This window comes from Ambystoma mexicanum, chromosome 3p (genome assembly GCF_040938575.1).
Source record: "Ambystoma mexicanum isolate Mex_15411 chromosome 3p, UKY_AmexF1_1, whole genome shotgun sequence".
NCBI classification, from domain to species: domain Eukaryota; kingdom Metazoa; phylum Chordata; class Amphibia; order Caudata; family Ambystomatidae; genus Ambystoma; species Ambystoma mexicanum.
This window is the reverse complement of record NC_090925.1, coordinates 157,462,482-157,479,395: the sequence shown is the minus strand read 5'-3', so window position 1 is coordinate 157,479,395 and position 16,914 is coordinate 157,462,482. Positions and strand designations below refer to the sequence as shown.

The 16,914-nt window shown below is 46.2% G+C and overlaps 1 protein-coding gene across 1 annotated transcript in view; it reads left to right on the top strand.

The window, feature by feature from the left end:
* LOC138580190 (alpha-2-macroglobulin-like) overlaps window positions 1-16,914 on the top strand; it is a 273,947-nt gene that overhangs the window by 91,982 nt on the left and 165,051 nt on the right. Inside the window, exons 11-15 of the mRNA XM_069650527.1 lie at window positions 418-579; window positions 3,628-3,855; window positions 10,136-10,202; window positions 10,982-11,127; window positions 16,110-16,259. Of these exons, the coding sequence (XP_069506628.1) occupies window positions 418-579; window positions 3,628-3,855; window positions 10,136-10,202; window positions 10,982-11,127; window positions 16,110-16,259 (753 nt within the window). The remainder of the gene's footprint in view (window positions 1-417; window positions 580-3,627; window positions 3,856-10,135; window positions 10,203-10,981; window positions 11,128-16,109; window positions 16,260-16,914) is intronic.

Sequence of the window (16,914 nt, the reverse complement as noted above, 5' to 3'; positions counted from 1 at the left end):
ACCTTTCAAGGTGAACAGACATGATAAGTCACACCTGTGTATGCAGCTCACGGCACGGAAGAGCAAAGGAACACCATGAATGGTGCTCCTCCCTTCCCCAATGTAGAGGGGGATCCACTTGATGGGACCATGAGTCCATCCAGTCCTTAGTTTACCACATAGAAGACAGGCAGGATGAGCAAGGAGTCTCCAGTATACTTTTTAATGTGAGAAGAAGAATTAGGTTGACAAATTGGGGTGCAAAAGCATAGACTTTAATGCAACTTTAATGTTTGTTCATTGTAACTCCCCTGAATAAAACCCACCATGAATATTGCCCGACGATGCCGATTCTTCTGGTTTTCACCAAAGAGTTTTCCATTTCATGGCACTGGAGGCCAATCCTAAAAACCTTTCACTTCCCTTCTTTCTTTACAGGTCCAGCTTGTGGACTCCGCCGGAGCTCCCATTGCCAACGAGATGGTGTTCGTTTATGGAGGCCAAGACAACAGCAACATTAACTGCACCACTGACCAGGAGGGAAAAGCTTCCTTTGCCATCGACACCTCCTCTTATAGCAGCCTCTCTGTCCACCTACGGGTAAGGAAGTACCCAAAACCAGAAGCGGCTGAGGGGTCATGGGGGGGCAAGGGGATTTGACTAAGAAAAACTGTTTAATTTGTCAAAGCTGAAACAGTTCAAAGGGACAGGAAAAGACTGGTTGATCCGTCTAGTGGTCAAACGCCACATCATGATGGGCACTACACTCGGTTTACCCCTAAGTGGTTGCTCTTATGATGCAGAATCTATAAATGTTTTTGTGTCTCTCTTCTGAACCTCTCCACTAATATGTGACATAAATATGGGAAGTGGCCCCAATTAATTCCTAGGCACCAAAACCATGCAGTGCCTAGCAGGCTTCTTGGCACAGGGCGCCCTGATGAGTTAAGGTGGAAAACAAAGCTCTGCTCTACAGTTTATAAATTGAAAGAAATTATTCTGCCACTAAAACAAAACAAAATCAAATCAAATAACGGGATACAGATGTGCACACATTGACATCTTTCTCAATAATGAATACATCGTACTGCTATGCACACACACGCATGCACTCACACGCAAAAACACACAGCACACACTCATCAGCTAAACAGTCCACCTTTCAAATAATGTAAAGAATATTTCATAAATACATTCAAATACAGCAATGTGCTTGGTACATCAACACCAAGAGTTCCTGGCTATGCCCCAGTGTGCATTGATAAAAGATTCCATTCGACTTCGAGAATGCAAATATCTTCTCCAGGATTGGGTCTTAATACTCATCTTAATTGTTGTAAAACATCTGTATTGGCCATTTTTTTGAAAACTTAAATTAGTCTGCATTTAGTCCAGCCACCAGAATAGATGAGTCCTATTGTCCATAAAGGTTTACAGACATTAAACCCCCACTCATCAAATGATGCAATGAGTCACTGTTATAATCAGAGCGGTTCCTTGCACAGGTGGGCTCTGATAATCACTACATTGGTAGAAGTAGACTATTTTTGTCTCCTCCTTCCCTTTTTCTGCCAGTCATTGCTAGATTGATATGAATCAAGAGATTTCGCTCTCCCTAATTGGGCCCTCTGGTGCTGTTTAGTCACGTAATGCAAGCAGCTGAGGTCTTCGCAAGGCAGCCATTTTCAGGTCAGGCAGGAATTGCAGCTGCATTTTACAGCTACTGTCGAGCAGGGTAGAAATATGAACAGTTGTGCTTTCCCTAGCGAATTCCAAAACTCGTGTCCCTTGCTAGGCCATGGTTTGCAAGTGCCACATCTGATCTAGCAATTATCCAAACCTTAATATGATGCAGAGCATTGAAAGTGCTGCTCCATCAGTAATTATCACTTTGTGCTGAAACCCAAACTTGGCCTTTTTGTATGTCTTCTTCGTAGAAAGATAACTTTGTAGATTGCTAAATATAATTTATTTTAGAAAGGGTTACTGTGTTCCTCAAACAAACTCTGACTGTGTTCCTCAAACTCCTGCAGTACAGTTTGCTGTACAGTTGGTTCAAAGAGGAATCCCAGTTCATAATGGCAGCATGGGAAGAACACATCTCAAGTCCTGCACTCTACCAACATTTCTACAAATTGGAAAAGACAGGTTTTTTCAGAAAATGTAGCACAAACTTGTGAAATTTCAGACAACAATTACAGATAAGTTTTACCTGCGAAAACCATTTTTGAGTTTATGCCTGAAATACCTGAAGCTTTTTAGAAATTCTAAAAATAATCTGTATTAGGAATGCTTGGCTAATCCTATTTCCTAGCATTAAGAAGGTTTATGAGAAATTGGGTTTTTGCTGAAGTCAGCAATTCTTGCCAATTACCAACAGTGCAAGAATGTCCATGCCTAACTCTATCTAAGAAAGGTATCCACATAGAGCAATGACTTAAGTGAGACCACAGGATGCTGATCCACCTTGAGGTGCGGTGGAGGCTCTGTGAGAGCTGGCCTTTGTCTTGCCCTACAGTGGACAGCGCCAAGAGTCACGCTTGCAGATAGTGAGAGCTATACAAGTGCATTACGCAAACATTCATGCATACATTCTGAGAGATTGGCATCTACACAGGATTAAAAGATCAAACCACAGCTACAGTGCTAATGTGGAAATACAGAGTAAGGAATCCGTTAGGGTTAAGGTCAAGGGTAGATCATGAATAGCCCAGGAGAATGGTTTCATCCCGTTGAGTGTTCTAAATTACCAATGGTGAGTGGCTAATGACATGCAACCTTTCCATGGGATCTCCTCCTTTCTCTGGAAGGAGTTGCTGAAATCTAGAAGTTTAGCTTTGCTTCCATTTTTCCAGCCAGTATTAATGCATTCAAAGGTGTCCCATCGTTCAGTCCTATTGTGAGTCGCTAAAATGCAGAGCGTGTTCCGGGTGATAAATCCTCCCACTATCTGACACTTTGCAGGGCCTAGTCTGGTGACACACATGTTATCTCAGTGCCTTTGGTGAGGCAAGACTGCTGTCCACCACAAATAAACAGGGATCTTAAGCATTGGTGTAATTGCATGTAGAGCAGATTTTCCTGTATCCCAATTGAAAGTCCAGAGATCTGCTGAGGCCACTGATGCCTTTCTTATTGTGTATTATACTCCACATCTCTCTGCCTTCACCCATCCTCCCTTCTTTCACTGGATAAGACTCTTCCACATTTCATCTTAAAAGTATTTGAAACATGTGTCAGCAGTCAAGTGTGAATAAAAGTGAAAACCCATCAGTTTTAAGTCTGACACACCGAGTCGATTCTACCTTTCACAGTTAGTCCAACGCAGGGGTCAAATTTTCAAATTGCAAACTACTAGCCAGGCATTCAAAGTCACTAGTCCCATCAAGCCTCCACATGCAGACAACATTCCATTTCATACTTGCCAAGAGTTAATTGTCACTAACCAATGGCTAGTGACGAGTGCAAACTGTGAGGCCTGTCATAAAGATTTCTGCAATAACAAATTGTTGATGAATGTGCCCAGCGGTAATGCATGATGGATAGAAAGTGTCCAGGGTTGATGCCATGTGAGCTATTTGTTGCACAGTCGTGGGTGATTGTGCACCTTCAATTGCTTTAATGGTGTTTGGGTTTATATGTTCTTAGGTTTCCTATAAAAACTCACAATACTGTGGGGATCACAACTGGGTCTCACCTTCATACAGAGACGACTTTCGCACAGTCAATTACTTTTACTCCAAAAGCAACAGCTACGTGAATATCCATCCAATCTACCACACTCTGCAACCCGATCACGAAGAGCAGATCACTGTGCACTACATACTGCCATCGGAATGCCTGGGGGAGCACACAGAACCAGTCTTTCATTATCTGGTGAGTACACTAGGAAGAATTTGGGAATAGAGTTTCTGCCAAGGAAATACTTTAAGTTTCTCATAGCCAATAGGAATATTCTTCTTCTCCTTCTTCTTCTTCTTCTTCTTCTTCTTCTTCTTCTTCTTCTTCTTCTTCTTCTTCTTCTTCTTCTTTTTTTTCTTTGGTACAGTTGTAGACAGGTGGGCATTTATAGCACTGTTGGACTGAAGAACCAGGATGTTATTCTCATTGCAGTTGTGGTGGTGGAGTCAGTTCTCTTTCAGCTCCATCACTTAGAAAACGTTGTCTACCTCAACCCCTGAATGTGACACAGAACATGCAATTATTGGGATTTCCGAAAGGCTAATGGACTGCTTGCAACTTCCAGCAGTAAGATGGATAGGTGGGATTTTCAAATGCATATCCATTTTGAGCAGATGGTTACATTGTGCCCCATCAGGGCTTGTATTGAGTTTAAATTGTTCTACATGGTGAACAAATGCCTCCTTGGAAAGGCCACCAGCCCATGAATGCCTCTTTGGAAAGGCCACCAGCCTATCAATGCCTCCTTGGAAAGGCCACCAGCCTATCAATGCCTCTTTGGAAAGGCCACCAGCCCATGAATGCCTCCTTGGAAAGGCCACCAGCCTATCAATGCCTCCTTGGAAAGGCCATCAGCCTATCAATGCCTCCTTGGAAAGGCCACCAGCCTATCAATGCCTCTTTGGAAAGGCCACCAGCTTATCAATGTCTCCTTGGAAAGGCCATCAGCCTATCAATGCCCCCTTGGAAAGGCCACCAGCCTACCAATGTCTCCTTGGAAAGGCCATCAACCTATTAATGTCTCCTTGGAAAGGCCATCAGCTTATCAATGCCTCCTTGGAAAGGCCACTAGCTTATTAATGACTCCTTGGAAGGGCCACCAGACTATCAATGTCTCCTTGGAAAGGGCATCAGCTTATTAATGACTCCTTGGAAGGGCCATCAGCTTATTAATGACTCCTTGGAAGGGCCATACGCTTATTAATGACTCCTTGGAAGGGCCACCAGACTATCAATGTCTCCTTGGAAAGGGCATCAGCTTATTAATGACTCCTTGGAAGGGCCATCAGCTTATTAATGACTCCTTGGAAGGGCCATACGCTTATTAATGACTCCTTGGAAGGGCCACCAGTTTATCAATGCCTCCTTGGAAAGGCCACTAGCTTATCTCAAGAATGAAATGATGCTCTGTTGTTCTGGCCGGCTCCTATGAACTCAGCATAAGGTCCATGTGCCAATCCCCACTGTAAGGGTATAGAAGTAAGACTCTGACACAGAGGGGTAATGGTGGTTGGCATAAACATTTATTAAAGTCAAATACATAAATACATTTTTTTCAAAAAACGATCTTGCCCTAACTCTAAGAGGGCTTTCCCTGGCTCAACCAAAATAACTAGTGTTTCAGTCAGGATGTCCAAAGCAACAAGTCCAATGTCCAATGCCAGAATCCCAGCTCTGTCACTCACACTTGAAAGTAAACCAAAAATGGTTTCCTGACCTCTTGGTCCAGAAGAATGACTCCCTTCTTCTGGATAGGCACAGTTCCTCAGAATGGGGAATTACCTCATTCCCCTGGCCTTGTTCAGGCTCTCCTGGCAGTTCTAAAAAATGGATGGGGTAAAGTCTCCCTTCCCCGGCCATCCTTAGGCTTAGAGTCCAGCTACTATGGGGGAGGTCTCCCTTCCCCCAAACTTGTTCAGATTTAGTTCACCAGTTGGTGGGTACATGTCTCCATTCCCCTCCCAACTAGCCATTCTCAGGCGTCTTCTCTGTTTACTATGGTCCTCGACCCTGGTTGGCAGACCCGGTTTCTTCCTACCAGGAACTGCGATGAATAAGAGTAGCTTGGATGTTCTTCCAAGCTGTAATGGGTCCCTGGCTCTGTTTGGCAGGCCTGGGTTCCTCTTACCAACTGCTGCGATGAAGAATAATGGCTTGGGTGCTCCGACAAAGCTGCACTGGGTCCATGACCCTGGTTCTCCTTCTGGTTTCTTGGTTTCATAAACAGACTTGGATTGCTCTCCTGCCAAGTAATGTCTTTATGGGTATTTCTCTTATGGATCTCGCTGTGGTTCACATATAGACTTTACACTCCTGCCAAGTACTGTCCTCATTGGTATTTCTCCTAATGGTTCACCTTTTGTGGCAGCACTGGGCCACGTTCCCCCCAAGTACTGCCACAAGAAAGATGAAACCTTCTTGTTACTTGATATCTCCTTTTCTCGTAGGGAACCCAGAACCTATTTCCCTGGTTACCGTGTTTTGGAAAAGTCTCTCTCTTTGTACTGCATAGGAGTTGCCTTCTCTCGCCCCCTTTTTATTCTCTATGCTTCTCAGGGTTTCCTGCAACCTCTGGACACCCCCAAGCATAGGTTTAGCCACCCAAATTCTTTGAGGGTTTTGACTCTGGTTGGTCGCGTACATCCCCTGATCCTTCTTTGCTTTACCGTAGTGCTGGGATTCTTCCTGGTTTCCCACAGTGGCTCTGCAGCTTCAGACTCACTTCAGTGTCTCCTTTCTCACCAAACCATGCATTCCTGCCATGCTACACACGGGTGCTTCCTGAAGCCAGCCTCTCGGTTTCCTCATCAGATCTGGAGAAGACCGCCCCTTCAACATCTCAGCGCCATGGTCTGCTCTTGCCTCCCCGTCTGCGAGCCTCAGTCCCTCTCGTGGTTCCTCTCTGGAGCCTCTGACCTTTTGTTTCTCCATTGATGGAGTCTCCAACTTCCCTCAGTTCTCCACACTCAACCGGCGTTGAAGATTCCGCCTCTATCTGGGAGGCACACTACCCCCTTCTCTTACAGCACACCATTCCTCCCCCTTGCTCCTCGAGGGAGGGCTTTACAATACTTCCTGGTTGCCCTCTTCTATTTTAACTACTGTTGGACCAAAAATAATTTGGTAACCACTAGACTGTGCAATGTTGTTCCCATAGATAATCTTTATGCTTCCGCACTTCTCCCTCGTCACAGTACTCTTCGGCTCCACTTTGAGTCAATGGAGTCCTTCTTCGTCACAGTGCTGGGAAAGGGATCTTCACTTAGGTAATTCCTTTTCTTTCTCATCCCAGTACTTTCTAGGGGAATGCTAGGATGACAGTAACTCATGATCCTAACATGAAAGGTTTTGTTATTAAGGTTGTAGGAAGGGGGTCTAGGGTCAGGTGATTTGGCGGGCATACCGCATTCTCTTCAGATACTCATCCCTAGTCCCATAGGGGGATCCCTCTCCATGAGATCCTCCTGCTGAGTACCTCCCCAGTGGGACTATCGGTTAGTGGCCTCACTGCCCTAACCGCATGAGAAGGGGGCTCCCCCTAGGGTAGAAGGGATGACATCCGAAGATTCATCACACAACATTTCAGAAAACCAGAATGGGCTCCATGGCGGCATTGCAGAAACTTTGCATTAGTGCAAGCGCATTTTACACTTGGGGTAAATGTCCCATAGTGCAAACAAATGCATTTTTTGAATGCATTTTTTAACAATGTTTGCCCTAGTCCTTTGAATTTGACCTGGCAAATAAAATGCATAGAAATAATGTTTATTTGCGCAAAGACAGGTTTTTTTTTTACTAATGCTAATTGCACTTGTCCTAGTGCACATTTTCTGTAATACTACCTCAAAGTTTTGAATGAAATAGGATTTCAAATAAATATCTAAAAGGTTCAACAATACTTTCACTGTTTTGTCCTCTGTACAATTTATTATACTGCATGGAACCTATTGGCTGCCAGTCTTCATGGTTAGTGGAATCTGACATATTTTAGTTGCCTTCCATGGATGTAGTGGAACATTGATTACTTTGGTAATTTCTGACTTGCCAGTTAAAGAGAAAAACATCAGGTGCCCTATTATGGAATAATGAGCATCTCTGTCGGCAAACAATTATTTTCACTGGGCAGGTGGCAACACAGCCGAGCCGTCCATTTTACTATCTGCCGGCCATTTGGCCCAGAGGTTCAAGAGATAATCTAGCTGGGATGCCTCATCCAGAAGGAGGAGACCATATGGAGTCACTCCCGTCAGTCAGTGGTCCTTTGATGGGGTCTTCATGGCTGGCTATGAGTATGGTCCACTTGGATCTTCCCCCCACATGCTATAATGGTGCACCTCATGGAATGCACCCAATTTTGTACCAGCTCCGATATGATCCAGAGTGGACTGGTGATCCACCCTGTGCCGCCCACTTCCTGATATTGATTTAGCATTTGAAGCCTGCAGTGGAAGAGAGCGGACAGAAGTTCAACTTTGTACAGTCAGAGAAGTCTTGGCTGGAATGGAGCGATCACTCCAAGATCATTCGTAGAGATTATGTGTTTTCTTGTATATGGGCTGTGAGCACAGAATTCCACTTTTCGGGTTCTAATGCTCCACTTTTTTGGGACCTCTTTCATTTCTTGATGTTTCTTTGCTGGCTATCCTGGTTTCGTGACCTTACTTTTCTGGCCAGATGGACATCTTCTGAAGTTCCGCTACCTCTGCAACCCTTCTTCTGGATTGCAATGGTGAGTCCCCCTGTCTGCCAGTGCAGGGAATTCTACCAGTTACTTTTACCTTTGTTGTAACGTGGCAGGATACGCCACATTAAGTGGAGTGCTGTGAGGGCACGTTTTGTACCTTTTTCTTTTTTCTAAAATATATTTTTGTTCCCGTTTGATTTTGTCCAAAACAGGCTGGTGGCAGTGAAACACTTTTCACTATTTTTCTGAGTGCACCATCGTGCACCCTTGTTTTCACGGACAATGTCCTTTTGAGTACCACATGCGCAAAATGTCTGAATCTTGTGGTTTAAGGTCCGCACTTTTTATTAGGTGCCTCACTGCCTTCACAATTTAGAGGCAGCCTTGTAAGGAGATGCATTTTCATGGAATTGTTGCTAGCAGGCTGGGGGGATGTTCTAGATTCCCGGTGATGCAACGTTTGACAGGGAAGGAGCTATCCAGCCCCCCTCACAATCTGGCCAGGGTAGTATCTTGTTGTTGTAGGGATGCGAGATAGGCTGGCTGTCCATTACTAGATAACTACCTGTTTGAATGCACTGGCATAGCAGGGCCCCCACAGTGTGGAGAGCCGTGCCGCACTATGTCCTGGGGGGCCGTGAAGTTTCAGAAAGAACTCCTTTCTTTCTTAAATCAGAGTGCATGAAAAAAGAATGTCATTTCGAAGTCAGATCAATTCGTTTTGAAGTCAAAGTGCATGACTTCAGATAGAAATGTTCCTGTTGCAGTGCTGTGATCTGGTTCTATTGTGCATGACGTGAACCAGGAAGCTTTTCGTGTATACTGGTTGCTTTCGGCGTGTTGGAGGCTGGAGTACGGGACCTGGCTGCTCTGGCACATACTGGAGAGTAGTCCCTCAGGGAAGACGGATTCGGACAGGCGTGTGAGGGTGTTACATGTTTATGATTTATGTATGTATGCCTGCATGCATGCAAGGGTGTGCTATGCATTATTTAATTTGTATGCGAATCAGTGAGTTTATGATGTGTGGGTAGCTGGGTGCACGTGTGAATGAGCTAGTCTCTGCTAGAACGCCGCGGAGGAGCAGTTTTTGGCAGGTGTGCGCTACTAGCGCTACTACAGTATTTATAATTGGCTTCTACCCATGATAAAACAAGCATGTTATGTGTTATTATGTGGCTAGACTGGCATTTTTGTGCAGCCAGTCTAGCCATTTCATAATGTGGAATTACATTTTTTGCTGAGCCTTTGTAATAAAGCAAACATGATAAGTGTTATTACATGACTAGACTGGCATTTGGGTGCAACCAGTATAGCCATTTCCTACTGTGAAATGGCATTTTGTACTGGACATCTATGGTAAAACAAGCATGATATGTGTTATTGCATGGCTAGACTGGAATTTTAATTCACCAAATCTAGCTATTTCTTATTGTGGCATGGCATTTAATTCTGTGCAATTACGTTAGAGTAAACATGATAAGTGTTTTACGTTGATCGGCTGGCATTTTGGTGCAGCCAGTCTAGCTATTTCTTACTGTGGCATGGCTGCCCTACATCCTTCTGAGGTCGATGAATTCAGTACCACAAAATAGGGTGACAATAGATGATATTAGAGTGCTTAGAGGTGAGAGGAATCAGGCATGAAGCACTATATAAAACCTATTATGGTTCTTTAATCTAAAAACTCCCTTTTCTTCCTAAGTATTGCTCCTTAGGCCTAACATGTAACCCATGCACCTAGCTTTAGTATCTAAAGTAATGGAATTCTCTTTGTTCTTTCACACCCAGATCATGGCAAAGGGAGGGATTGTCCGCCATGGCAAACAGACTGTCAGTGTGCCCCGGGAGAAACAAGGTGAGAGCCGGCACCCTTTCTGGTCAATCCAGACTCATGTGTTATGTTTCAAGTAACCTTTGTGACCCTCACAAATCTTGAGGAATTGCTATGAGAATGTGAGTAACCTGAGATCTGGGGAATAAGGGTCATGAGTAGGTCATGTCTAAGGTATTTGATGTTTAAGTGTTGCTATTGTTAAAACATAGAACTTCCGATTTCATTATTTGAAGAAAATATAAATTATTCAAGGCGATTCTGTTATACTGTCATTGCACCCAGGGAAGATCGCATGGCCAGTCAGATGGGTGGGAACGGGGGTCGAATCCAAAAGTAACCTCCTGTGTTATATTAGCCATAAGTAACGGCCCACGTTCCGTAGCCATCTGCATGGCTTTGCCGCATGACCACCATTTTTGTTTTGACCTGCTGCCCAGGCCTATCGCCTCCCAGAATCCCTTCCCATCGTCAGCTCTTGCTGCTCCAGTCACGTATATTCCCGAGGACTACAATGAAAATAGAAAAGGGACTTAGTCCCATTCATATTTTCCATGGGATCATATTCATTTGTAGTTTTTTTATGGAAATTGGGCACACGCGAAGGTTGTGACTGCAATTGCTATTAATACAACAAAAAATATTAGCACTCCTGAAGGAGCCGCGGGTGATAAGAGTTTTAACTGCTTGGGTCTACCTTGCTTGGGCTGGTGGGGTGATAACCACCATGTCCACCTGACATAGCAGTGTTTGCCACAAATGATTCTCTAGATTGCATAAAAGTATCTTGGTTCCCATCACAGGTGTCGCCGGCACTATCACAGTATCCCTGCCGATCAGCAATGATATCGCTCCCAAAGCCAAGATGTTGGTATTTGTTGCCCTTCCCAACGGTGAGGTGGTTGCAGACGCCAAAACCTTCAACATCGACAAGACCTTTGACAACAAGGTAAGAGTTCGGGTCAATGGATAAACGGGGCAAATTAAGGAAGGTAGAGGTCAACAACTGCACGGTGGGGTGGTGGGGTGATCGGGTTGATAAATAAACATGAAAAATAAGGATTAAGAGCAAACTGGAAAGGAAATGCTATAAGGCCTGCCTTTCCTCTCCTTCCCCCAGAAGCTCACTGTCTCCAGAGCGCTGGTTCTCTCTAGGCTGGACTATTGCAACAGCCTCTTTTTAAAACTGCCTGCCTCTACTCTCCGCCCTATGCAACTCATCCAGAACAGGACTGCAAGACTTGTCCCTAACCTCAAGCCCAGGGATTGTATCTCTCAAGGACTGAAATCTCTGCATTGGCTCCCAGTGGCTGCAGGGATTAAGTTCAAAACCCTCTGCATCATCCACAAGGCCTTCATGGGCCTGGGTCCTCAATACCTCCAACTCACTCTTCCTAAATATCTTCCTTCTCGAGCTCTTCGCTCATCCGCCTCCAACTCCCTCATGGTCAGTCGCTTCTCCAAGCAACAATTTGGTGGTAGATCTCTGTCCTCGGCTGCCGCTTCCCTCTGGAACAGCCTCCCTGCCTCCCTTAAACTTGAGGAGAACCATCTCCGGTTCCGGAAAGATCTCAAAACCTATCTCTTTGCTTCTGCCTTCTCTCCTCCTCTCCTCTGCTGACCTCCTGGCTGAAACCGGTATTCACTGGCTACCTGGGCACCCTTCTCATCCCTGGCTCAGGGCTCTCTACTGCCAGTGTCACACACCTGTACTGCCCACCTGGCAACCCCCGCAATCGAGGACTGTTTCTGTATCCCTACAGTCCCCCCACCAGACCTCAATAGCTGATGTCCGCACTTACCCTTGCACTAGCCACTTGCTGGCTGCTATTTTTTTAATTTATTGTTATCATCTACTCCCATGTACTGCAATTTCCTTTCCCCCCTTCCCATGGACTTGAGCGATCTGAATGACACCTGGCCTAGTAGGATCATTGTTTTTGTCCCCTGTTCCCCTCCCTTGCCTCGTCGCGCCTTGAAACATTTGTGTATAGGCGCGTTATAAATGCCATATCATATCATAACATATCATATCAATGAAATGGATGGGGAGACACTGGCAAGGTCAAAGGGACGCAGAGCTTCACCTGCATATTTGGTCTCATGGGAGGGACAAAGGGCTAGTGAGCGTTAGAGCTCAGTGGGTAATCGCAAGGATACAGAGGGCCTCATCCCAAGGTTGGCAGTAGCCCTTAAATGCGTCAGTAATTATATTACCCCTGCATTTAAGGGTTGGCCCAATCATGAGTCGGCGGAAAGTTGGAGTTTGAAATCTCAAATTTCCACCCGTTTTCGGCACTATTAGCGCAGCGCTAATTGTGCCGAAAAACCCCATTGGGTCCATGGGGAATAGGAATTTGCTACCATACCGCTACTCGTGATCCGGCGCTAATAGCCGAGTAGCGGCAACGCTCTTTGCGTTGGCTGTATCCCGGCGGTATTACTGCCAGGATACCACCAGGCCGTAATCAGGCTGAGAGTCTTTAGGAGTTAATGAACTGGCACAAGGATACAGAGCCTGTCAACTTGAGGACTTAATGAACTAGTACAGGGATACAGAGCCTGTCAACTCTTGAACATAATGTACTGCCTACGGGAAAAGGGCCTGTCACCTCTAGGACTAGTGGACTTGATGAAATGGCACAAGGTATAGTGCCTGACACCGCTAGAACAGGATATCTTGAGGGACTGGAACAACAATACTTGATTAAAAGGCTCAAGCAATATACATAAGCACCCCCCTGATTTTGAATCAAACAGCTCCATTTTATCTCACATTTGTACTGACACAAGTTATAGAGGCGGTCACCTCTAGGACACAATTAACTAGCACAAGGTACAGAGCCTGTCACCTCAAGGGCATCATAAACTGGCACAAGGTAGATAGCCTGTCACCTCAAGGGCATCAGGAACGGGTGCAAGGTACAGAGCCTGTCATCTCAAGGTCATGATGATCTGGCACAAGGTACAGAGCTTGTCACCTCAGGGACATGATGAACTGGCACAAAAGGAAGAGAGCCTGTCACCTCAAGGGCATCATGAACTGGCACAAGGTACATATCCCGTCACCTCAGGGACATGATGAACTGGCAAGAAGTACAGAGCCTGTCACCTCAAGGCCATCATGAACTGGCACAAGGTACAGAGCCTGTCACCTCTAGGGCATCGTGAACTGGCACGAGGTACAGAGCTTGTCACGCCAATGGCATCATGAACTGGCAGAGAGCCTCTCACCTGGCACAAAGTAGAGCGCCTGTCACCTGAAGGGCATCATAAACTGGCACAAAGTACAGGCCTGTCACCTCAAGGGCATCACGAAATGGCAAAAGGTAAAGAGCATGTCACCTCAAGGGCAACATGAACTGGCACAAGGTACAGAGCTTGTCGCCTCAAGGACATTATGAATTGTCAAGATGTGCAGAGCCTGTCACCTCAAGGCCATCATGAACTGGCACAAGGTACAGAGCCTGTCACCTCAAGGGCATCATGAACTGGCACGAGTTACAGAGTTTACCATGCCTATGGAATCATGAACTGGCACAGAGCCTCTCACCTCTAAAAGTAGAGCAAGTGCACATAGCACCAGTTTTGCTGCTTGTGCACGTTTCCCCCCCCAATCCATACCACTTAAAGATATTTACAATGGAGTGAAATGGGAGTCTGATATGGAGATGTTGACGAAAAAGAAATGGACGAGGCACCCGAATAACGGGGGAAGCGTCCTCTCCTCCCTCCCCCTTGCGTAAGGGGGAGGCGAAAGGGGTAAAAAGGCCCATGAAAGGGGACAATGGAAAGGGGCGGGCCAGCAGCCTGATTTTCACCTTCAGGTGCATGCAGCACAGCCTAAGGACGCCGCGCACTGAAGGAGGACTAGTTTTGTTTTGTTTTCCTCCCACCCACCATGCTTATAGGATGGGGGAATGGCAAGGCCTGGCCGTTGCTGTTGCAGAAAAGCTAAGGGGCCCGCCCTGCACATGTAATTGAAGCGCTTGCATCCCTGTGCGCAGATGAGCTCTGCTGTCGGGTTATTGAGGCACGAAATCAAGGCATGGTTTATCCTCCTTACCAATGTTAGATCCGCAGGGGCAGAGTTCAAAACATACAACACATGAAACACATAGTTCAATAAAACTTGGGAGCTGGGAGGATGGCGTGTTAACCTCTTTAATCTTCTAACCGGAACTGCCCTTTCTGGCACTAACCCCACCTCTGTGCATATGTGGTTAGCTGCAACCCACAACAAAATAAAAAGGCGACAGGTGGCTGCCTGTCCTTACACAGTAACCAAATGGGCATAGAAACAAGACATTAAAGGGCTGTCTTCGTATGTAACACATCCGTACAACACTGCCCACCTACAGTCGCAAAAGTTAAGCGATGGAGGGTGCTGAAGTGATAGCAAATGTCAAAGACATGTATAACATTGACTTGCCCTCACGGGAGAAAGGGTTGTGGGAGCAGCAGAGATTGTGGGTAGGTATCCAGATACAGGGGAGAAATGCAGACGGAGTACATGCCTGTAGCACACACTCATGGCAATAAGGTTAGGAAGTACACCAACCTCCTGTTATTCCTCATTCAATGTTCTGCAATCTGTTATTACAGCATACAGCCAGAGATACAATGTAAACACTGACATGCATGTGTATTCAAGGGTCCCCGTGCATCCAGATCGCTTTGGTGTGTTTCACCCGCTGCCCCTCTTTTCATGCCCATTCACACCAATGTCAGTTCCTCATTTCACATCTCTCAGTCAGATATACAAGTCGGCCTTAAAATGTCTATGGGCCTCATTACGACCCTGGCGCTCCCATAATGAAGGGTGCCGGTAAGGGACAGGCACCGTTCATTATCGAATGCCTTATTACGAGGTCCCCTAGTGGGACCCGCAGAGAACGTCTGGTCAGACCAGATGTCCTTAGCGGGTCCCGCAGGGGGACCAAGGAGCTACTAACGGGCCTGTTATTAACGGGCCAGTTATTAGCTCCATCCCCATTTCCATTCAGCCCTATGGGGGCTCAAATGGGAATGGGGATTGGTTTTGTGAATGAGGAATTACCGGTCCTCCAAGGTTGGAATGACCCGGTAATTCCTCATTCACAGAACCTGGAGCTGGAACCCAGGCCCTATATTTTGAGCCTGGCTGTGTTTTGTATGTCTGCCTTATGATCCCATACCAAAATGGTGGTGCATCTTAATGCAGGCAGCATTACACAGGTGATTTGCTGCCTGTTTTGATCAGCGAATTGATCTAGAAATGGTCTTAAATCTTATTTATGTGATTTCCTCGCAGCCCAATTGCTGCATTTTCTTTAACCACATTTTACTGCAAAAAAATGCAACGGCAGACCCCTGCACTCCTCCCTCACACTGCCCACCTTTCCAAATACCTAAACCCATCCCCCCCAAACTATATCTTGCAGTAAAATGTGGTCAACCACTTTCTAGTAAATAGGCTGCAAGCAAACTGGCCTGCTGGGAAATGGGGTATTCCCCTTGCATCCAGACCTCCCATGTCAACTCATTCCATCCATGCACTGTCTTCCTTCCCCCGCTGCATAGAATCCCTGGCCCCCTCAGACATGTGGACGTCCAGGAATGTGGTCACCTATTGCCTTGGGAATGAAACATCTGCATACCTACATTCCCACTGGCTCTCCCATGTTCCCATCAACATTCTCTTAGTGCCTTGAAGTAAATCCTTTTGGATTTGATGTCTTATACAACACCAATACCATGAAATGAAAAATTAATAGAAACCATTCCCATTGTAACATCTGTTCTAGGCAGAAGGAATCCCACTCAGCCGCCATAGCTAAAGTGCCCCTCCCCCATGGGCCAGCCAAGAATCATTAATAGGAGATCCTCCATGTATGCATGCACACTTCACTCTAGAATAATCCTCCATGCGACGGTCTCTTATGATTCCAGGTGGACCTGCACTTCTCCGCCGCTCAGGGCCTCCCTTCCTCGCCTACATCGCTGCATCTTGAAGCCTCCCCGGGATCCTTGTGTGCCATGCGTGCTGTCGACAAGAGCGTCCTGCTCATGAAGCCAGAGGCGGAGCTGTCGGTGGACTCGGTAAGATTCATTTAATTACTGACCCTTGGATACAATTGATAGGTTCTCCTCCACACTCCTGGAATTTAGGAGCTTCCAGATCCAATAAAATGGGGGTCAGTATGACCCTGGCGGTAGCCATGCTGGTAAAAATGGCACGGCTGCTGCTGGAGTCATTTTTTTACCGGCAGTGGCGAATTACTAGGGCATTACAGCCTCGGCAGATCCGGTAATTCCCCATTGTCGGGTGCCGATAAAAATTACTCCCCATTCCCATTTGAGTCCCATAGCACTCAAATGGGAAATGGGAGGACGAATGCACTGGCAGCATTCATGAATGGTGCCGGTGCATCCGTCAAGGTCTGCGAGCAGGTGCCGTTCCGCCCGCCAGGTCAGACCTTGCGGGCTGAAAGGCACCCACTTGCAGACTCATAGTTTGCCGGTCTGGTAACAACGGTGCTGGTAGCTTACTGGCAGGACCGGCAAACTTGTAATGAGGCCTTACTACAGGACCGGCAAACTTGTAATGAGGCCCAAAGTCTCTGTGGATTGGTCGATACGGACGACAATGGAGGAAAATAGGGACCGAAGGTGAGGAAGGCGGCCATACCTTCTGCAAGTCGAGAGCAGGTATGTCGTTGACATGCGTGGCCCATGACTCATTGTAATTGATGTT